The following is a 23,520-nucleotide window of genomic DNA, read 5'->3' as shown; positions in this document are numbered from 1 at the left end:
GGGGAGAGAACTGCTGTTCATTAGGAACTGGTCTGCCGCAGGACTTGGATAAGCCTCCAGCCAGGGGAAGAAAGGAAACATGGGGGCCTTTCACCAGGATGAGTAAAGTTTATCTTAGTGACCTCAGTAGCAGGGAAGTCATGCAGTGAATTGATACCAGTTTAAGGAAAGGGAGGAAGCGGTGTGTGGAAAGACAAAATTGCTGTCAGTCAGTAAGAGCTCTCAGTTTTCTTCTTCCCACTGTTAGTGGGAGAAAAGTATTATTTTTTAAAAATAGTAAACTCTTTAACTCCTACCTCTCCTCCTAGCAACTTGAGCTCCCTCACTCTGCCCAGAGAATGAACTAAAGATTGAAATTATAATTGTAGGGTAGTATATCATTTAGGAAGGGATTTGAAATAAATAGCTTCATCTAGCAGGATGATAACTGAATATTTTAAACATCCACCTCTAATCCCTTGAGTAATAGCATTAAATTAGGGAATATTCAGCCACTTCCTTCAAGCAGTTATGTTCCTTGCAGAAGTTTATTCTTGTTGAACACTTACTGCTACACAATGCACTTCAGTAGTATTTCACTCTAAGGTATGTTGATAGTGTTTAATAACTTATCATTAATAACAGAGGAAAAACTTTGCTTTTAAACTGTTCTTCATAAAGCTGAACTATACTAGAATCTAGTGAAAAAATAGTCATGGCAGTATCACATAGAGGAATTGAAGATAAAAGACACTATCCAGCATATAATTAACTGCAGATGCTGGTGACAGCTGATGGAAGGAGTTGATGCTTTAACTCAGGTAATGAAGGAGCAGATGACAATGCAATGTCCTTCCATTCAGATGCCATCTGACCTAACTTTAGCTATTAGTAAAGTGCTAGCTCTGTTTAAAGACTGGATATGTGTGGGGAAAACCAAGACCAAAACTAAACAAAGTGTACTGAGCTTGGGAGAAACTGCAACTACTTTCTGTTCCTTCTTTCCTTCCTAGCTAAGTAAGAATACAATGATCTTTCTCTGCTCCTGGCTGTAGGACAGCTTCTCCAGCAGCCTGATCACAAGCCTGATGAAGCAGGCAACAGGAGATGCCTCTGGGCATTAACCCCAAACTACTCCAAAACAAACACAAATGCTTTATGTGGTATAGCCTCATCTTTAATCCATGTCTTTATTCTGCCTTGATTACTTCAGGAAGTACATTTGGGATAAGAGGGGGTTGGCTTCTTATCAAGACCAGGCTCTTTGCTGCACATGCAGCTTTCTTGCCCCCAGCTTTAATTCTTGCAGTAGCTCAGTAGCATTTCCTACAAATGTCACTTGTTTGTCATAACTGGCTCAGCACCCCTTAAACAGTATTTCACAGCATTACCAAGTAGTTTCTTCCATTTGGACACCTAAATGATAGTAGGCTTATACTTAAGGAACCAGTGTGAGAGAAGACACTGTCCAAGGCTTAGCTTGGGAAGTAGAAATGCTCAGCAAAGCCAGAATCCTGAATTAGGGCTTTGGGTCACAGAGCTGATGACGGTTTGTGCTCTGCTCTTTCCTCCCCTTGCACGTAAGGCTCATGCAGTGAGCACACCCGTACTTTGTGCAACAGTAAGACTCACCTTACACGGTTTGCAGGATAAGGGGCAGAAGCACGGTGACACTTCCATAGCTAAAGGCTTTCTATTTTGCTCTTAGTCTCTGACTAAGTAGGGGGCCAAAACACACACTACCTCATTACAGGTGTGTCAAGATCCTCCTCATTTCAAGGGAGTGAGGCATTACTTGCTGCCTCTCCCCCTCAAAACAGCACCTTGGTTATGTCCTGGAGCAAGAGGAGTTCTGTGAGAAGGTTTAAGGTCTAGAGATTGTACCTTTGCACACACAGTAGTATGAACTGCCTGCATGCAGTCCTGTAGATGCAACTGTCTTCCATCTTTACACAAGACTCCTACGTGGAAAGATATTGCAGAAGATAGTTGCAGCTTCTCCTGTTGGCAAAAGCACAGTGAGGAATGAGCAAGCACAGTTGGTCTCCCCAGTGTAAACTGGACTATGCAATAACCAACAGAAAGCAGAAATTATGTCTGCTCAGTATCAGTGCCTGCTTAGATCAGCGTTCCTCCCCACTCCTCAAATGGACCTGCTACTAAACCTTATTTAGATGAACACTGAAAACAAGTCCACTGTAATACTTGGTGAGGTCAGGGAAGGAAAAAAAAAAAAAAAGAAAAAAACCAAACCAAAACAAACCACAACTTATTCCCTATCTTGGTCGCTCTATCATGCGAGGATGTCATAATAAATGGATGGTTTTTTGGTCTGGCAACGGAACTCTTCTAGCTTCAGGCCAATCCTCAGAAGAACAGCTTCATCCCACCATTTTCCCATGACCTGGGAGAAGATGAGATAGGCAGAGAGAGAAAGGAAGAGCAGAAAAAAAGAAAAAAAAAAGTAGCATCAGATGCTCTTGAAAGCCGTGGAAAACAATTTCCTGCCTCCATCTCAACAGCACCTGAAGGACACATGCTTTTCCCTTTTATTCCAGAACTGCATTTGGGATAAAGGCAGTTGTGTGACTTTTAATTACAAGACATGGAACTTTCACTCCCGTGAGACCCATTTCAAGAGGGAAGGACTTGAAGAAGTTACAGAAATGAGAAATAGGAAAAAGAAGGGAAAGAGTAGTGACAAATACTGCGTACTGATACAAGTAGACAGGGAGACAGAGAAACCTGTCTCCCATATACCCAAAAAGTCCCCCTGCCATTCAGGAGTGAGTTGCTGTGACACAAATCTCTTCAACTACAAGTTAAAACTTTTATTACCAGTACCTGCTACCTCCTCAAGTGTGCTGTGTGGAACAGCAGGAATCTGCTTATAGTGGTTCCAGACAAAGCCAGCTGGGGATTTTGTGACCCAGCATACAACATGAGCCAATACTCACCTGGAAGCTGATGGGAAGCCCAGCAGCAGAATATCCAATGGGGATCACAAGGCCTGGAATCCCAGTGAAGTTACCAAGCTGCATGAACCTGAGGGAAAAGCTGTCATCAGCATTCCTGCCTTGGGACAGCAGCAAAGGCATCTTTTGTTGTGAGAGGCAGCCAGGATCAATCTCTCCTGCTCTACAGCCTGAGCTCCTTCAGTTAGTACAGCTAATTTCCAGTTGTTCCCAAACTTTTGCTTCCACAGTGCAAGCAGCACCCTTTCTTACCTCATGGATCGGACTGTGAGGGACATATCGCTGCTCCCAGTCAAGAGGTCAGATTCATAGATTCTTGGGGCAGTGCAAGCAACAGCTGTAAAGGAATCACAAAGTGATTGAGATTCAAAGGGAGCTCAGGACGTCATCTTGTCTAACTTTCTCTCTCAAGGATGGTCAGCTAGAGCAGGTTGCCCAGGACCATGTCCGAATGGCTTCTGAATATCCCCAAGGATGGAGATTCCACAGCCTCTCTGGGCAACCTGATCCAGTGCTTAACGAGCAAAGGAAGAGTCAGGCAGTGGGCAGTCTTTAAAGAACAGCTCAGTTCATTAAAGCCACATGTTTGATATACATCAGTGATGCAAACCCATGCTCCTGGAATGCAGTCAGGTTGCTGGGATTTATGAATTAAGCAGTTAAGTTTCTATTTAGAGCAAGAACATTTGCATACATAAGTAGATGTCCAGTCCCTCCTGTGTAAATGTGTTGGCTCTGCAGCTTGTGTTTCAAGTACCAATAAGGTGTTTCTCACTGCCATGGGTGCAGGCAGGAAGTCTAGAAATACACAGCAAATACAGAAGTAGACAGCAGTCTTTCAAACCAGGCTGCATTATCTCCTAAAGGCTTGGGGCACAGCAAAGTATTTGCACAAAAGAAATGCTCTTAAAATTGGGAGAAAGTTAAAGGAGTGACTATTTTTAAAATGCACCATACAGCTGTTGGGGACCAGCTCTTTGGCCAAGACTGCCAATACCTGGTGTAAGGATACAGTTCACTGTGGTGAAGATCTCTCGCAAAAATCTCATGCTCCGAGTTCTCTGTCGATTGGCCTGCAAGCAGAGAGACTACTATCTGACCAAGCCCTCTTGGTTCATGAGGCTTGTGTTTGATGTTGACAGACGCTGCCCATCAGAGCCTGTGCCTTTGCAAAAGAAGACACCATTCCTGCAGTTTGGAATAAAGAGGCAGGACAGCAAGTCCAGGTGTCATGTCCTCTGTGGCACCCCACCATTCAGCAAGCTTACACAGCAAAGGGCAGTACAGCTGAGCAGTTATCTTTCCACGTGTATGGGGAGGGTAAGAGAATCCTCTACCCCACCCTTACAATTTCGCTAGGTGCCTCCCTTCAGCCTTCACCACCATATGTTCCTTACCGTAATATAATCCAGAGCTGTGAACTGGGAAGCCAAGGCCAGGTTAGCCCGAGTGTCCAAATTCTGAAAGAGAGAACATCGATCGTGGCTCTGCTTGCAAGAAACTGAATGTGAGAGCCCAGGAGTTCTCTTCCAGACCTACTCTCCTGTATCAGTAGTCATCCAACAGGTGGTTTGTCATAGAAAAAGCAAGAAAGCCTCAGGTTTATCACTGACATGAAACATGTTCTGTATCAGCTGGGACAACTACTGGCACTGATGCAAGCTACTGCTACTTACCATTTCCTGGAAATGTTTATTGAAGTCAGGTTGCAGGAAGTCCCTCATCTCACTGAGAATACAGATTACATGTGCTACTCGCACTTCCTCCATCTCTGGCAGAGACAGTTCAACCACGCTGGCTCCCAAACTCTGCAGGTGCTCCACAGCTGTGTGCACAACAGGTAAAGCACAGACAGCATCCTTGAGTTCACCGAACTTCACAGAAGGGTTGTGAATCCCCACCCCCTTGAGAAGTCAGGGACCCCATCGGGCATCACAAGGCAAGCATCTTCAGTGCATTACGTGGCATGCGGACTGCTGCAGCTGCTTCTTGTAGGTAAAAGCCTTCAGCCTACCTAGATCTCAGTATTTCAACAGGGCAGGGGTAGAGGGCTTTCAAATGGGTTCCTAACTCATCCGCTACATTTTGGCCATGTTCTTCTCCTCCCTCTAGCCGCGCAATTAACCCAAAGAGTAAAAGTGGACTGACAATGCTTCCCTGAGCACTTGACATGACCAGCGTTCCATCAGCATGAAGCGATTATTTAGCATCATGAGATTCCCATTCAAAGCCTCTTCTGAACCACAGTGGTAGAGGAACCCAGGGAATACTCAAGAGATTGGGTCAACAGTACGGGTTCACTAAATCCTGATGCACTTTAGCAAGGCTGAACACCAAGAATTCAGGAAAAAAAAAAAATCTTTTGCAGTTTAAAAACAATCACCTCCTTTCTTTGACCCCAACTTCTTCACAAATACTCAAGCTTGCCTATTTCACTGGCTTATGGTGCATCTCTCCTAAGAAAACTCTACGCATGTAGAAGTGTGAGTGTCTATGGAAGTAAGGAGGCTGAAGAAAATCCAGGCAAACAAAGCCTGAATACTGTGAACTATCTCAGCCCCAATGCATAGGAGGCCAACTACTAAATCACACGCTGTAGTCTTTTTTCCCCCACCCCCACGGGTTGATTCTGCTTAGCCTAAAATCTGCCAAAGCCATCCTAAAGGCATCATTTGGCTGATTTCAGGGAAATACCAGAGGACGGGTTATATCACAAAGATTCAGCCCTGTCTTTCCTACTGAACATTATGTTGTAAAACAAGTCCCTTCCTTAAAAGTCTTTTACCATTTAAGCTTGCAGAGTAAGTATTACTGAGCACAGATCTGTCTTTATACAGACAGAGGCTTAGCACACTGGACTGCATTCTTCCATTGTAACCTGACAAGCCTACAACTGCTGAGCTTTTTAACCCTCAGCAGTCAGGAGGGCTTCCCTAATACAAAGCTACTGCTGTTGGTCTAGCCAGACCTCTTAACGTATATGCCTTTTAGGACTTCAGGCGAGATCTCTTTAATGCATACATAAGAGGAGCACCAAGTTACACCATGACATTAGGCAGAATAAGAGACTTACAGCCTTTTCCTCTTTACCTTTCTCACAGATGGACAGGATTTCTGCATCACATGCCTAGAGAATAAGAGGAAAGAACTAAGTAGACTTTAGTCACTGCCCTCCTCGTCTCCTTGGTGAGCACACTCGCCAGGACTTGGGTCCTCATGGAGCTTTCCTTGTTCCTGTCCCTAATGGCAGTGAAACGCAGCCCTTCAGGACTGCCTTACACTGGCTGCTCCATCTAGAACAGCTTGCAGGTCATACTCCTAAGGAAAAGGAAAGGTTGTCTTTTCCAGAAGAGAGGATATTCCTCCTTTGCACTTGGGTAGAGACAGAAAGAGTCCTCATTTTCCTCCAGGGAAGAAATCCTGACCACATTTGTGGGGTTGCATTACAATTGCCAAGCCGTACTAGCTTGCAAGCCCAGTTTCTACATTGGAATGATGAAATAGCCCTCAGCAGCTACAGCATTGTCACTAAATGGATACACTAATTTTCCTCATTTGATTTTAAACTGTCTTTTATAATCAGCTCAGCAGCATTGCTTCCAATGGAAACAGCAATACAAGGGAGCATACCACCATCAGCTGTACAGTCGTTACCTTTCCTTGTGCCTCCATCAGACTTTTAGTCAAAAGGCTGGCTTATGAAAAAACCTATCCCTGTCAATATTTTCACCCATGCTACATTCTCTTCCAATTATAAGACTAAATATGAGAAGCTCTAATGATGACAGGCAAGAGAATAGTGAATGCACTGAATTCCTCTAAAAATCTCATTTTCCAAAGCAGCAGAGATAGAACAGGCACACACCTTAAAAAATGTCCAGTCCACTCCCAGTTTTAGGCCTTTCAGGTCAGGAGCACACATATCAGATAGGGTTGCTTTGGGCTGTTTTAGTCCTGCAGGGAACAAACAAGAGTTCCTCCTTTTACCTAGGATGCCCCTAGGAAGGCAGAGCACCTGGGCTCAGGGAGGGAGAGGGCTCACCTACCATATGGATAGAGCGGATCTGGCTCAGCAAGGATACTGTAGACAATGGCTGCATCTGCCACTGAGGTACAGATAGGGCCTGTGAAGGAAAGATCAGTTCTAAAAATGTGACAAGGGGTAAATAATACCTTCCTCCCAAGGTCTTTTGTAGGCAGAGATTGCCTCCCCTGTGAGAACACCACACAACAAGGTCCCTGAAGTGGAGCACGAGTTCCTCTTACCTACACTGACTGTAGAGTAGGAGAGTGGCAAGCTGCCGTGACAACTGATGCGCCCAAATGTACCTAGAGGAAAAGAAATGGGCAGTTAGCTAGATATCAGCAGTTGCTGGTAAGATCTGACCTAGGTGGCTTTGGTGCACCCAGTCACTTAGCAACACACCCCTGCCAGTCACGTTTAGGTTTGGTGTTTTGGAGCCCAGTCACTCATCATTCAGTACCCTGTTCTGCTGACCATGATCTGACTCATTCATGAATAGTGAAACTGGTTTCCCTCAAAATAAATTATTTAGTTGAGGGGAAATATATGCAGGGATGTTTTGAAATATATGCATTTAAATATGCAGAAGCAGCATCTATGGTATGGAGGATGGGGAAGCAGGAGCAGGATTATCAACAGCATGAGATACCACCCCCCCGGGAGATCTCACCCACTTGACCAATGAGACTTCACGCCTAACACCAATTGTCTTCTGAGAGTACTTTTATTGCCTTTCTGATCAGTTACACTTTTGTCATCGTCATCATTAACTTCCTCAGATGAGTCAAGATTAATCAAGTTGATCGCATATAGAAAGATGGAAAAACAGAGTAATGGCTGAGTCTCATATGAAATAGCTGAGGTCCTTTGGAATGATAAATCATTCCCAAAAGCCAACATCTCTTCCAAGTGACAATCCTGCCATGCCACTTTCCATGCTGTAGACACTGCCCTATGCATTTCTTAGGTCCTCTGCACATTTTCCTTGATAACATTAATTCTTACTGCAAAAACTGCATTGCTACTTCATGTAACACTGAGATAAGAGGGAATGGCTACGTACTGGCTTCATACAAGCCTATTACCAGGTTTAATTTAGCAGATACAAACCTGAGCAGCATCAGCCTCTCCATATAATTGGGGTGATGGCAAACTATTGTGGGCAGAAATGTTTTTCACCAGCTCATTACAGATACACAACTATGTTGGGAACACCTCCCAGCAAAGAAGGAAGACTGAAGATGGAAGAGTGGGTAGAAAGGCAGCACGCACGTTTTGTTTAGCATTTGACTCAAGGAAGTAATTTTTTTTTTAACATCTGTTCAAGAACCAGTACTGAGAACACTTCCATGCTGCCAGGCCAACACATATCTCTCAGGGTGTTGTACTCCGGAGTCTCTCTTGGTCAAGTTTTGCTTGATGGGAATTAATGGACTGTGCCTGACTTGTTTGTGGCATTCTATCTGATACAGCAAACAAGATACACCCACTTCCATGATTAAAGGTCTCTACCTTTCAGCCCCACCACGCCACAGAACGAAGCAGGAATCCTCACAGAGCCACCTCCATCTGTGCCAATAGCCACTGGGCAGAGACCTACAAAAAAACCCACACATTGGCCTGTGATCAGAAAGACATAGTCTTGTCCTGTCCATTCTACCAGCAGCTGTAGCCAAGACAGCACACAGAGCTCTCTGTTCAGCTAGGAGTTCACTCCAACTTCTAAACACCCTCATAAAAAACAAATGCCTGAGGTACTTTGGCTCAGGACCTTCCTCCCACCACCCCTGAACTCTCTTTAGAAACACCTACCTGCCGCCACAGCTGCTGCTGACCCGCTGGAGCTCCCACCTGTGAAGTGGTTAGGCTTGTAGGGATTCCGAGGGATCTTGTGGTACCTGAAGCAGACAAATAATGTTGAAGCTTTTCCTAGAAAGGACCGTGTGCACTATAGGGCAGGAAAAGATCCAGAAACACAGCTCAGGGATTCTGATCTTAGTAAAGAGATACCATGTAATCCCAGATAATGCTATGTCCCTAGAAAACAAGATGTAAAAAAGACTTCTGCCTCAGAGTCCAATCTCTTGTTACCATAAGCAGCCTATCCAAAAGAAGCAGACTCAAAGCAAGAGAGAGGGTGATGCTCCAGCTATTCCATCTACAACAGCACTGTACCGTGACCGCATGCCACAGCGCATCACGCAATTCCAAAAGGTGGAGCAGCTGGTGGCCAGCAATTCTTACAGACCAGCAAGTCAGCACCCCCAGCTCTGCCCTTTATCCCAGAGCAGCAGTTCCAAAAGTCTCCAGATGCTCCAGTTCCCAGACACCAAAGAGAGCTGCCAGCTGCAGAGTGTCCAGCTGACCTCACACAGTGAGGAAATGCCCTGGCATGTTGTTGCAGCTGAGGGGGAGCCACAGTTCTCCCCAGCTGTACACACACAGAGCGTGGCTCTGCACATGGCTTCTTATCAAGGCTGTGAGGGCCGCTGCTCTGGAACAGCAGTTCTCAGCTTGGCTATAGCTGGAGAATTCGCAACAGTAAAGCAAATTCCTATAACCTAGGAAATAAACCCACTACATTCTGCTGAGATGACTTTACCTTTTCTCATTGTTCTGAGCCTTTCACCATTACTGTGACTGAGCATTAGATTAACTATTTATTTCCTGTCACTGCTTTTTTTCTACCACTCATCCTGTATACATTCACACCTCCAGGCCTGCAAGGCCTGGCAAACCAAGTTCCTTACTCAGCAGACACCACTTGGATCCTCTCCGTCCTTTGGTTTCAGGAGCCTTCAGGCTTCCACAGCTACTCCGACCCTCTTATCTACGACGCTGAGTTTTCATACCTGCAGGGTTTTCCCTGCACAGGGTGCTTCTGGCAGTTTTATTCTCACATGCTTGCCTTCTTTTTGTATCATTTTCTGCCAGTTCTGGACAGACTTTTAGGTCTTTCTAGATGGGGCAGAAGAGAGGGGAAAGGGATTTTTACCTATTAGGATTGCATCCCGTTGTTCCAGTCCCTAGTTCATGCATGTTTGAGACTCCAATAATGATAGCTCCAGCCTCTCGCAGCTTCTTGGCCACAGTAGCATCTTCTGTTTCGGGCTCTGTCCCAAGATACACTGTTCCCACTCGCTGATGGTAAGGTACCTTAGCAAGAAGACACCTTATTATTCATCCTAAAACTCTGGCAAGGTAGGCAAGCACATGTATGTGCTTCATACGTGCACTTCGACTCCACAACAGATTGCAGACATTAGGACCCACAGAGGTAAAGGCTAGGAAGCTTCACTCTTCAACTCATTCTGTGTTGGTTTCTGTTAGGAGGGACACTTAACTCTTCAATATTTGGTCCTTCTCCCATGCAGAGGAGTCATTTTAATACCATGACACAGAAAAGCAAAACGCACCTAGGTGGTCAAGAAGTCTGCCTTCCTACAGCAATGCAATTGCTGTACCCAGAGGCTGCAGAACAGACACCTGGGACCCACAGCACACAGGATATCTATTTTCCATTTTTCTATGGACAGAGCTGCAGCATTTCAGATCCATAGTGCTCTGAAGCAAGGCACTAAGATTAGACGAATGCCAAAATACCGGCTGTACTAATTTTCAGGGTATGCTAAGTACTCTTCACTTCGAGGCGGCAATGGAAGAATCTGTATATAAACAGGACTCCCACCCTATGGGTAGGTCTCTGCAGAACCTACAACAGCTTGATAGCACTGCCAGGGGTATTTAATAGTAGTCCTGTTAGGCCACAGGCACAATTCCTCATCAGTGGGGATTTTCAAAGTAACTTGCATATTTCTGACACATGTCCTTTAAGGTAAGACACTTCGCCAGTGGAGCAGAGTCAGTGCCTGAGAAGTGCAGAACAGTTACACCCACCACTACAGATCCTTTTATACATTCTGATTTCATCACAAGAGAGACCGTTTCCCATCCCCACCCCCACCCTCTACTCCCCATGGATTAAAAAGATCAGCACAAGATATGGAACACGTCTGCTGTATCCAAGATCTGTCATCACCTGGCAAAACTCATTAATCCTACTCATCACAAACCCACATACTACCCCTTATTACAAACATATTCTCCGGCTTCTGCTGAGGAGTTGGTCTTAAAACCTCGTCGCAGTGAGTTGTCCAGGTTGACCACCTGCAGCATGAGCTGATAGCTAGACAAGGAAACTCACCACTTTGAACTCTTCTTTCAGACACACTGGGATGCCATCCAGGTAAGACAGGGTACATTTATTCCTGTAACGAGCCGTGGAGGCCTCAGCCATCTGCACAGAGAAAAAAAACCTGTATGTTATATATATTTAGTTGAGCTGAAGGTCATTACTGGTATCAGAATAGATACCAAAAATGGCTCTCTCAAGCTGCTACTAAGCCAAACTAAGTTTGTTTCTTCCTTCTTCCACCATATGGTTATGGGCAACTACTACTTGGAAGCATCTATGCTAACGGATGCCGTATAACCACAGAAGTCCTGTTTTAAACATAGTTGTCCAGCAGGAAACAGATTGCTTTAATGCTACCTTTCTTTGCAGGATGGAAAGCAAACTTGTTTGTAGTCCTCCACACAAGGAGGGAGAAAAAAAATGTACATATTTCTCTGTGCAATATATCAGAAGAACCTCTGCCCCTTCTAATGGATGCTACCGCTCTTGGGGTGGCAGAGGCTCCTTTCCTAGCAAAGGCAGACATTACCAGCATTATTTGCTCCTGGTCCCATTGCACTATCGCTCTGAGTGGGGGTGTGGATTTGTCGCAGTCCTCCAGCGTGGCAATGATGTTCTTTGCTACCTGAGATGGCGTCAGCTTCCCACTCCTACAGGACAGGAGAAGTTGGTACCTTGTTACAAGACCCCTGCACCACATCCACACACAGGGTTTGTCTCTCACGTAGCAAGATGGCAGCTGTAAACAAGAACTAGATCCGAATCTGTGTGCGACGATGATTTCACCACAGTTGACACCATCAAGATGGAAGACTCCCTTCCTTAAGGGGAGAATTTGCCTACACACCACATCCCCAACCCTTTAGAGTAGGGGCAAGAGCTAGGAGAGTTACCCAGATACTCCTGAACCACCAGATAAACAGGGAAATCTTTACAGAGAGTCCTCAAGCTCCTGAAAGCCCGAGGCTATGAAACTCACAGTATCATGAACTAAGACCAAGAGGCCAGCCTCCATTATACAGGCCTCCGGTTACGGAGAAGGGGCTCCCAGCAGTACTATCATAACCCACCTTCAACACATAGGTCTTCCCTCCCTCCTGGTAAGAGGCTATGTTACCACAAACACATCTCTGGCTGACACGAAAGCCTCACAGTCAGGATGCCCCTATAACACCAGACCGCGGACGCCTTTTGCTCCAAAGCCGCAGCCTGCTGGCAGAGGTGGCCCTTGAGGAACAAGTGCTAGGAGCGCAAGAGAATTTATCTGAGCACACATCCACAGGCAAACAGGAGTTACCGAGCAGCCAACAGCTTGCACAGCCTCAGAGTCAGGGATGTGGTTCCAGCTCTTTCCAAGCTGGACACCCTTACTGGGTAAAAGCAAGCAGACTGCTCACAGGAGCACAAGCAGCTGGGGAACCAAGGGATTCTTCAGAGACCTACAGCATGTGCAACTCGCATCATCCAGATGAACCTTCCTCCCCTTCTCGCTCACATGTTTGGGCAAACAAGGTATGTAAAAATGTTTCCCATAGAAAACTGACCATCAGCCAAGGAAAACAGCATTTAAATATCTTTGCAGGATTTGTGAAAGTTATGCCAGCTCTCCCAGTTGGCTTTCCTTCATTATTCTATTAGAGGGAAAGGAGTGCAGAGGGTGATGCTAAATAGCGGTACCTCAAGGACAATCCTAACAAAGAGATGCCTGAGAGCATGTAGAACAGTAGCAGCCCACACCAGGGGAACATGCAAAACAGGTTGTTTCCAGGCCATAGTTTCACCTACCGGTAGCAGTCCAGGTAGTCTTTGATCCCTTTGAAGCTAAACCCATTGCTAGCAGAATCAGATCTGCAAAGAAAGGATTAAAGAGGCAACTGTGAACCATCAAAGCCACCTCTGTTTGGACCTGTAGACTTCAGCATCACAGTCCAATGGAGGCTGGGCATCATTCACTCACAGTAAACTCGCTGGTCATCATTTGGACTACTGGACCACACATTTCAGCTCATACCCTACCAAACTCCTTGCACACATGCCAGACACCAGATACACTTAGGATGCCCCAGAAATAAAGGGTCAGTCTTGCTGACACGTTCTAGTTCCTTCATATTTCTACCACAATACAGCAGTCATTAAACTGTTCAAAATTTATTCCAGGTTTACACTGGCTACTCGCTGCTCCAACATTACAGGAGTAGGCCCAGGTGGCAAAAAAGGCCAACAGCATCCTGGCTTGTATCAGGAATAGTGTGGCCAGCAGGACCAGGGAAGTGATTGTTCCACTGTACTAGGCCTTGGTGAGGCCCCATCTTGAATCCTGTGTTCAGTTTTGGGCCCCTCACTACGGGAACCACACTGAGGTGCTGAAGAGAGTTCAGAGGAGAGTGACAGAGCTGGTGAGGGGCCTGGAGCACAAGTCTGATGAGAAGCAGCTGAAGGAGCTGGGGCTGTTTAGAAGAGAAGAGGAGGCTGAGGGGAGACCTTATCGCTGTCTACAACTACCCGAAAGGAGGTCGTAGCATGGAGGGGGTTGGTCTCTTCTCCCAAGTAGGAAGTGAAAGGACAAGAGGAAATTGCCTTAAGTTGTGGCAGGGAAGGTTTAGATTTGATATTAGGAAAAAATTCTTCACGGAAAGGGTTGTGAAGCCCTGGAACAGGCTGCCCAGGGAAGTGGTGGAGTCACCATCCCTGGAGGGGTTTAAAAGGCATATAGATGAGGTTTCTTAGGGACATGGTTTAGTACTTGAGTTAAGTTATGGTTGGACTTGATGATCTTCAGAGTCTCTTCCAACCGAAATGATTCTATGATTCTAAGTTTGATCCAGAGATAGCCGGCAGCACATCCAGTGTGTGGTGTAGGAGGGGGAAAAGGTGCTACGCAGCATACACAAGGATACACATCAGCAAACTGCTTAAAAACTAAGTTGATGGCTCTAGCACATAAGAAATAGACCATTTCTCATCACAACAGAATGAACATAAGATCATCTGAAGAGCTAGCTACAATTACTACTTCTGAGATGCCTCCCTATCATCACCTAAACCAGAAGTCATATCCTGGAACAGGACAGGGTATGGGACCACAATGTGCTATGGAGGAAAGAGGTAAGGCTCCAGTAACCTGCTCTGTAATACTCAATGTATCACTGGAAAAGCTGAGACACAAGACCAGAAGGTTGCACTCACCAGGACCCACGCCTGCCGGAAATATATCCTTTCCTCTAAAGTGAAGGAGATTAAAGTTTTTCCTTGCTGTAGCTGAAGAATTCAAGTAGGGAACAAACTTAGTCCTGCTAAAAGCTGAGATGCTGATGAAGTGCAGCTCATAGACATTTTCAGTACCTACTCAATAGGCCCACAACTAAGAACCAAAACCAGATGGGGAGAGCATTCATAGCAGCCCAGCTGCTCCCACCTCAGCATCAGACATCAGTGAGACACGTGAGCCTGAGTAACGTTTTGCCTGGAATCTAGTGGGATTTAATCAAGTACAGGCTGCAATCAAGAAGCTTAACAGGCATTTATCCAAGCAACCTAACAAAGCCTAATACTTCACATTGCTTGTAACTACTGGTGATTTATAAGTTACAAAAGGAAAGATGACTGATAGCACTATTTGTTTTGTAAAGTAGCTGGGTGTGGAAAAAGATTTTAATCCAGGTTACTGAAAACAGCAGCTTCCCACTAACGTAACAGTGCTAACATGTGTGTTCTTCCACTCCACTCTTACACATCACATACTAACCTTGCATCTATCAGCTGCTGAATAACATCTGAAGTGCTTTTAGCCTCAGACTTGTCTTCCGTAACCTCTGCAGCAACCTCTGGGATAAACGTGGGATCTTCATGAATGTCAAGCAAACGCATGAGCGAGAAGTTGTTCAACCTGAAAGAGAGACAGTCACTGCTAGAGTTTGCAAGTTCTACCATGACTAATTCTTCAGATTGTTCAGAGGGAACCTTACGCAAGAACATTTTGTCTTAGCAGTCTGCTCTCACAGCAGGGAATTGCAACCATTACAAGATAATCTCTCACACCTTTCCAAAGGCATCAAATCTGTTCTGTTTAATAAAGTCTCCTACCTCTTGATATAAGGCCAACTGGCCTCTGTAAACCCAAGCTGCGAAAAAAAATGGTGAAAATCTTCAATTCACTTAATTAGAATGGGAAAGAAGAGAGAAAGAGAAAATAGTGTAATTCACACTATTCATAATATCATACATTCAAGTACTAACCCTGCTAAAACAAGAATCTCTTCAGGCTTTTCCATGACCTGCTTCAACATAGTTTGCAACCAGATACAACAGGGATTGCAGCACAAGTCCAGTGCTTGGAACACATAAAGCAAGGAAGTCAAGACTCTTGTCATAGATGTCAAGGAATGATCTGCTGTATAACAGCAGTGCCACTTGTCTGGGTTCGATTCATTCAAAAAGCCCATGCCCCAAGTAAAAATTAAGGGGTACCAATTGTGTGTAATATATTTTTCAGTGTCCTGGGATCTGCACAGATGACCCACCAAATGACCAGCAAACTATGTGAGCCAAGTGTGAGCCTGAGGTTCCTCACACATCTTACCTGAGTGGCTCTCAGTGCAAGTACACTTGACAGCACAGTTTCTAAACAAAACCGTAAAATGGGAGAGGAGAAAAGGCTGGCCTAAAATAGTGAATATCTTTAAAAAGAACATGCTAAAACCTTTGAACTTCATGTCATTTCCCCAGTACTACTATTCTTTTATCACTACTGGTGATAAACACAGCAGATTTGCACATCCACAAGCTTTGAAAGAGAGATCGCTCTTCAGCAAAAGGCAAGCCAGCAAATTGGGTTTCTATGCATCTGCTCCAGCGTGAAAAAAGTTGATTTCTTGTGACAGAGACCAACTCAAACCAAAGTAGTTAAAAAAATATGATCTAGTAAAAAACATGTATGAAATAATCTTGCTCACTCTCCAATCGTTATGCAGCTTCCCTTTTAGAAAAGGTAATTTCAGATAATCTGTAAGTGGTGTGCAATGCAAGCACTTTTAAAAAACAAACAAAACAAACCCACAAACAAACAACAAACAAAACCAAGCAAAACCAAACAAAATCCAACAACTTGGAGGGGGGAAAATCTCCCCACTCTTACCTTATTAAGAATGGCAGTAAGCAGATCTGTCCAAAAGCCTAGAAGAAAGTAAGGAGAAACATTGGTTTGCAGCAACTTTGACCTGAATACCTTCCCCACTAGACAAGGAACACTGAATGTGCTCACAGTTGCTGGAGACTCAGAGCACCCTACAGAGCAGGCAGTGCTATGTAGTAAAAAAATAGCTCAAATACTTGTATTTCAGGCCACAAAATGGGCTGAAATGCTTCCCCTCCCACCTCTCATATAACTATAAAGAGTGTATTCTTCCGGCTCTCCTGCCTTTGTCCTTCCCTGGCTTGGCCCAGAACGCCTGCAGCTGTGGGCTGCAACATTGTTAAGCTGCACCCATATAGAGCCCATCCATTTCCTTCTTCATGCTCCACAGATTAGGCAAGCATTGGATAATCACAGAATCACAGAATGTTAGGGATTGGAAGGGACCTCAAAAGATCATCTAGTCCAATCTCCCTTCTGGAGCAGGAACACCCAGATGAGGTTACACAGGAAGGCGTCCAGGCGGGTTTTGAATGTCTCCAGAGAAGGAGACTCTACAACCCCTCTGGGCAGCCTGTTCCAGGCTCTGTCACCCTCACTGAGAAGAAGTTTCTTCTCAAATTTAAGTGGAACCTCCTGTGTTCCAGTTTGTACCCATTGCCCCTTGTCCTATCATTGGTTGTCACCGAGAAGAGCCTGGCTCCATCCTCATGACACTCACCCTTTACGTATTTATAAACATTGATGAGGTCACCCCTCAGTCTCCTCTTCTCCAAGCTAAAGAGACCCAGCTCCCTCAGCCTTTCCTCATAAGGGAGATGCTCCACTCCCTTAATCATCTTTGTGGCCCTGCGCTGGACTCTCTCCAGCAGTTCCCTGTCCTTCTTGAACTGAGGGGCCCAGACCTGGACACAATATTCCAGATGAGGTCTCACCAGGGCAGAGTAGAGGGGAAGGAGAACCTCTCTTGACCTACTAACCACCCCCCTTCTAATACACCCCAGGATGCCATTGGCCTTCTTGGCCACAAGGGCACAGTGCTGGCTCATGGTCATCCTGCTGTCCACCAGGACCCCCAGGTCCCTTTCTCCTACACTGCTCTCTGATAGGTCATTCCCCAACCTATACTGGAACCTGGGGTTGTTCCTGCCCAGATGCAAGACTCTGCACTTACCCTTGTTATATTTCATTAAATTTTTCCCCGCTCAACTCTCCAGCCTGTCCAGCTCTCGCTGGATGGCAGCACAGCCTTCTGGCGTGTCAGCCACTCCTCCCAGCTTGGTGTCATCAGCAAACTTGCTGATAGTACACTCAATTCCCTCATCCAAGTCATTGATGAATACATTGAACAATACTGGCCTCAGTACTGACCCTTAAGGCACTCCACTAGATACAGGCCTCCAACCACACTCCGCCCCATTGATCACGACTCTCTGGCTTCTCTCCTTCAGCCAGTTCACAGTCCACCTCACTACCCGATCGTCCAGTCCACACTTCCTCAGTTTAGCTGTGAGGATGCTGTGGGAGACGGTGTCAAATGCTTTACTGAAATCAAGATAGACCACATCCACTGCTTTGCCATCATCTATCCACCTCGTTATGTCCTCATATAACAGGCTATGAGGTTGGTCAAGCATGACTTCCCCTTGGTGAAGCCATGTTGACTGCCCCTGATGACCCTCTTATCCTTGATATGCCCTGATATGGCACCAAGGATAAAGTGTTCCATCACTTTCCCAGGGATGGAGGTGAGGCTGACCAGTCTATAGTTGCCCGGGTCCTCCTTCTTGCCCTTTTTGAAGACCAGAGTGACATTTGCTTTCCTCCAGTCCTCAGGCACCTCTCCCGTTTCCCAAGACTTGGCAAAGATGATGGAGAGTGGTCCAGCAATGACTTCAGCCAGCTCCCTCAGCACCCGCGGGTGCATCCCATCTGGACCCATGGATTTATGGATGTCCAGATTGCTTAACTGGTCCCTAACCCAGTCCTCATCAACTGAGGCAGACTCCTCCATTGCCCTGCCTTCCTCTGGGGCCTCAGGGGTACGGGGCTCCTCAGGACAGCCTCCGGCAGAGTAGACAGAGACAAAGAAGGCATTCAGTAATTCTGCCTTCTCTGTATCTTCTGTCACCAGGGCACCCACCCCATTCATCAGTGGGCCTACATTGCCTCTGGTGTTAGTTTTATCTGCCATGTATTTGGAGAAGCTCTTTCTGTTGTCCTTGACCTCTCTTGCCAGGTTTAACTCTAAGGAGGCCTTAGCTTTCCTAGTTGCCTCCCTACATCCTCTGACAACAGCCTTATATTCTTCACAAGCGGCCAGCCCCTCCTTCCATAATTTGTAAACTCTCCTCTTCCACTTGAGTTTGCCCAGCAGTTCCCTGTTTAACCACGCAGGTCTCCTGGCTCCCTTCCTTGACTTCCTACGTATCGGGATGCACTGATCTTGAGCTTGGAAGAAGCAGTCCCTGAATGCTAACTAACTATCTTGGGCCCCTTTACCTTCAAGTACCCTTGCCCATGGGATTTCCCCTAGCAGTTGCTTGAACAGGCCAAAGTCGGCCCTGCTGAAGTCCAAGGTTGTGATCCTGCTTGGTATTCTGTTCCTGCCACATGAGATCCTGAACTCCACCATCTCATGGTCACTGCAACCAAGGCAGCCCCCCACCTTTACTGCTTCAACCAGACCCTCCTTGTTAGCGAGGACGAGATCCAGCAGCGCACCTCTCCTAGTCGGCTCCTCCACCATTTGCATCAGGAAATTATCATCAATGCACTGGAGGAACCTCCTGGACTGAGGCTGGCTGGCTGAGTAGTCCTTCCAGCAAACATCAGGGTAGTTAAAATCCCCCATGACAACCAGAGCCTGTGACTGTGAAGCCGCTCTCAGCTGCCCGTAGAAGGCCTCATCAACTTCTTCACCCTGATCTGGTGGCCTGTAATAGACACCCATGACAGTATCAGCCCTGCCAGCTGCCCCTTAATTCTCACCCACAGACTCTCAACTCGCTCCTCAACCGCACCTGGACAGTACTCTATACATTGTAGTTGCTCTCTCACGTAACGAGCAACTCCACCACCACGCTTGGCTGGCCTGTCTTTCCTGAAAAGGACACAGACATCCATGACCACATTCCAGCCATGTGAGCTGTCCCACCATGTCTCTGTAATTGCCACCAGATCGTAATATCCTGACCGAACGCAGGTTTCTAACTCCTCCTGCTTATTCCCCATGCTGCGCGCATTGGTGTACAGGCACTTCAGGGAGCGAGCCGAGTACACCGATTGCACCCTAGGGGCCTGGGGGGCCTCCTGGTCTTTATGGATTCTAGAGTGCTGCCCCACCAGTGCAAGCCCAGCTGCAACCCCATCCCCCTTCGAATCTAGTTTAAAGCCCTGCAAATGAGCCCTGCTAATTCCTGTCCCAGCATCCTTTTACCCCTGTGGGATAAACCTTTCCCACGTATCACTGTCCGGACTGGTATGTTATAAAACTAGCCATTATCAAAGAACCCAAAGCCCTGCCTGTAGCACCAGTATTGTAGCCAATCATTTAGGGACTGAATTCTTCTATTCCATCCCATGTCGTCACCCAAAAGTGGAAGGAGGGAAGAGGAAAATCACTTGCGCCCCAGACTTTTTCACCAACCGTCTCAAGGCCTTGAAGTCTTTCTTCATTTCCCTCAGACTACGGGATGCAGCTTCCTCCCCACCTGTCTGGAAGATCAGCAGTGGGTAGTAGTCTGTTGGATGCATCAGGTTGGGGAGCGCCCTGGTGATGTCCCTGATCCAGGCTCCGGGTAGACTACAAACTTCCCGATGCTGAGGGTCAGCTCTGCATATTGGGCCCTTTGTCCCTCTCAGAAGGGAATTGCCTACCACAATTACCCTTCTTTCTTTCTTATCGGAGAGAGTCTTGAGGTGCAGAGTCAACTGCTTCTTCCGATGTGACCTTGTAGGCGGCCCTTGCACCACATCCTCACCTACCTCTCCTTCAAGATCCAGGGCCTCAAACCTATTACAGAGGGGCACCTGGGGAAGCAAGGCAGGTAGGGAGGGGGGTTGCCCGCGATGTTGAACTGGAACTCGCTTCCACCCCTCCTCCTCTTTTTGGTCCCCTACCTCTGCCTGACAGCGGCAGGGCAGGGGCTGTCTCGGGTCTTCCCCCTCTGCCCGACAGGGCAGGGGGTCCATCACCTTTTGGGGGGTATCTTCCTGGGGCCTTTCTGACTGGCACGCCAGGGAGTTACTCCACCAATAGAGCTCCTTTTCAAACTCCCCGATGTTCCTCAGTCTCTTGACTTCCTCCTTAAGTTTCGCAGCCATGCTGAGCAGATCTTGCACCTGCTCCCACCTCCCGCAGGTGGAATGCTGCCTCCTTCCCCCCGTAGCAGCAGGCTGTGGCACTCCCTGCAGCCGGAGACCTGAACAGCCACGGTTCAGGGGAGACCCTCCATCTGGGTCGCCACAGTCTTTTTGTGACAAGCTCTCTTTCTGGAGGAGACCATGGTCAGCAGCAGTCTGGGACACTGGCAGTAATTGAGATGGTCTAACAAGCAAGGAGTGACAACCTCTGCACCCTACTACACGAGCTACCGCACCCGCTGCTGCAGCACAGGGTGGGTGGGACTCACTAGCTTCACAAGCTGGTTGCCCTCCCAGCGCCTGGCGGGCAGCGGACGTGTCCCTGCCCTCTCGGAGGCTTTTTCAAGGCGAGGGGCAGAGGTATGGTCGCCATCACCGTGGTAACGCCCATGCCAAGAAGCTTATTATTATTTTGTTTATCCCACTGTTAGGATCTTTCCTGTCACTCAACCAGCTCCTGCAGTAAACCAAGTGAGCTTGGAAACGCGTGAGAAATTTGAAGGCTCCATGGTAGCAGGCAGCTGAAAACACTCTTTGAATACCTTGGTTCCCAGTGTAGCAATAGCAGCAGTCCCAAAGAGAGCAGCCTTGTTCTAGCCTGTCTTAATAGCTCAACAACAAACTTTGAAAACATTAAGGGATGTACAAATACAGTACAAGTCTGAAGCAAGGCTCACACTCCTAGACCCATGAAGCGATATATTGCCTCACACTCTCCGTAAGAATTACAGTCTCTTTTTCGAAAGGCATTGCTCCTAATCTGCATCTAATATAATATAGCGCAATCCTCTAACATACTGAGATGTTGTGTGTCCCGCCCACTCAAGGGGGATGCCAGGAAAGGAAACAAGCCCAGGGCCAGAATCAGCCACAAAACAAAGGGTAAAAAGGTATTCTGGTTATCATATCCTGGAAGAAAGACACTTGCAAAGTATTCTCACAAATACAGGCAGAGCCCATCACTAGCCTTCACTCCAGACCCAACCAGGCACTGAGCTCTGTAACTGGTCATGCTGCTGAAATGAGACCTTCGTGCCTAACCTTGACATCAGCTCAAAAAGAAAGGCCAAGTAGCAGCAACAAAATCCACCCGCTTTCAGGCAGATGATGCCGCAAGGCACTCACTGCCAAAGGGACAGAGGCTTTTCTCCCCGCAGCACCCTGCTATACACCGGTCTCGGCAGGAATCAACCCACAGGCTGAAAAACCATCCAGAGGGACCTGGCCAAGCTCGCGAAGTGGGCCCATATGAACCTCATGAGGTTCAACAGAGCCAAGTGCAAGGTCCTGCAGCTGGATCGGGGCAACGTCTGGTATCAATACAGGCTGGGGGATGAAGGGATTGAGAGCGGCCCTGCTGAGGAGGACTTGGGGGTACTGGTGGATGAAAAGCTGAACATGAGCCGGCAATGTGCACTTGCAGCCCAGAAGGCCAAACATATCTTGGGCTGCATCAAAAGGAGTATGGCCAGCAGGTCAAGGGAACTGATTCTGCCCCTCTGCTCTGCTCTGGTGAGACCCCACCTGGAGTTCTATGTGTCCAGCTGTGGAGCCCGCAGTACAGAAAAGACATGGACCTGTTGGAGAGGGGCCAGAGAAAGCCACAGAAATTATCAGAGGGCTGGAACAGCTCTGCTGTGAGGACAGGCTGAGAGACTTGGGGTTGTTCAGCCTGGAGAAGAGAAGGCTCCAGGGAGACCTTGTTGCAGCCTTTCAGCAATTTAAAGGTGCCTAAAAGAAAGATGGGGACAGACTTATTAGAAGGGCGTATTATGACATGACAAGGGGTAATAGTTTTAAACTAGAAGAGGGGAGATTCAGAATGGACATGAGGAAGAAACCTTTCACAATGGTGGTAAAACACTGGCAGTTTGCCCAGAGAGGTGGTGGATGCCCCATCCCCGGAGACATTCCAGGCCAGGCTGGACGGGGCTCTGAGCAACCTGATCTAGTTGAAGATGTCTCTGCTCACATTGCAGGGGGGTTGGACGAGGTGACCTTCTAAGGTCCCTTCCAACCCAAACTATTCTATGATCCTATGAAAAGCACCGCAAAGCCCACTCGTGGAGGAGTTATGGGGGAAGAGGTGCCTTCATCACCTTCCTGAAAACCCCACTCAGAGGGCTGAGGGACTTGAATCCCTTCACATCTGAGGAAGGCTGGTGGCAGCTGCATTCTGAGTTTGATGTCAGCCTCAGGCTCTCCATACCAGAGGACTCTCATGACACCTCCACCCCAGAGCCCAGCTCTCCCCACAGCATCCCACCTCGGGGACAGGGTGAACCCAAAACCACGCAGAAAACCACAACTTCCCCACAACTCCCCTACAAACGCGGGTTTAACCTTCCGACCGAGACCTCCTCCCTCTGCAACCCCCGGCAGTCCTGGCCGGTTTCCCCCAGCAGCCGCAGGTTTTACTGCCTTGTTTACCCGGCTCCTTCCGCGCCCCTAGCCGCCGAGCCCGGGCGGCGACCCCGACCCCACTCACCGTGTTGGCCACATGCACGAAGAGGCGCAGCCAGGTGCCGCACAGCCGCGGTGCCCACTGCGGAGAGGACGCGAGAGGTGAGCGCTGCGCCCCGCTCCCCGCCGCCCGCCCGCTCCCTCCCTCCCTCCCTCCCCGGCGCTCACGGGGTCCCGCGGCGGGCTGCGGCTCCGCGGCTCCGCCCGTCCCGGCTCCCGGCGGCGCAGCACGGCCTCCGCGCTGCCCGTGTGCCGCCGCACGCAGCACAGGTAGGCAGCAGCGGCCGCCAGCAGCGAGACGAGAAGCAGCAGCAGCGGCGCCATGGCGGCTCTGACACCGAGCCCGGCGGCGGCGAGCCCACCCCTCGCCCCGCCTGCGGGCCGGCCC

General features: G+C 47.7%; 1 protein-coding gene across 1 annotated transcript; it reads right to left on the bottom strand.

The window, feature by feature from the left end:
• Window positions 1-476: 476 nt before the first annotated feature.
• Window positions 477-23,456, bottom strand: LOC135991877 (uncharacterized). The gene is made up of 20 exons (XM_065640704.1): window positions 23,301-23,456; window positions 23,158-23,214; window positions 16,308-16,345; window positions 14,919-15,059; window positions 12,959-13,021; window positions 11,703-11,823; window positions 11,183-11,275; window positions 9,974-10,134; window positions 8,791-8,876; window positions 8,491-8,574; window positions 7,221-7,283; window positions 7,001-7,078; window positions 6,820-6,908; window positions 6,045-6,081; window positions 4,631-4,779; window positions 4,352-4,414; window positions 3,952-4,027; window positions 3,207-3,291; window positions 2,937-3,024; window positions 477-2,383 (listed from the first exon to the last, which is right to left on the bottom strand). The coding sequence occupies exons 1-20, from the start codon at window positions 23,454-23,456 to the stop codon at window positions 2,273-2,275; spliced, it is 1,839 nt and encodes a 612-aa protein (XP_065496776.1). The 3' UTR covers window positions 477-2,272.
• Between the last annotated feature and the right edge of the window lie 64 nt (window positions 23,457-23,520).

The sequence above is a fragment of the Caloenas nicobarica genome, chromosome 1 (assembly GCF_036013445.1).
Source record: "Caloenas nicobarica isolate bCalNic1 chromosome 1, bCalNic1.hap1, whole genome shotgun sequence".
Lineage (NCBI taxonomy): Eukaryota > Metazoa > Chordata > Aves > Columbiformes > Columbidae > Caloenas > Caloenas nicobarica.
The sequence above is the reverse complement of the archived record's forward strand: the minus strand, read 5'-3'. Positions and strand labels throughout refer to the sequence as shown.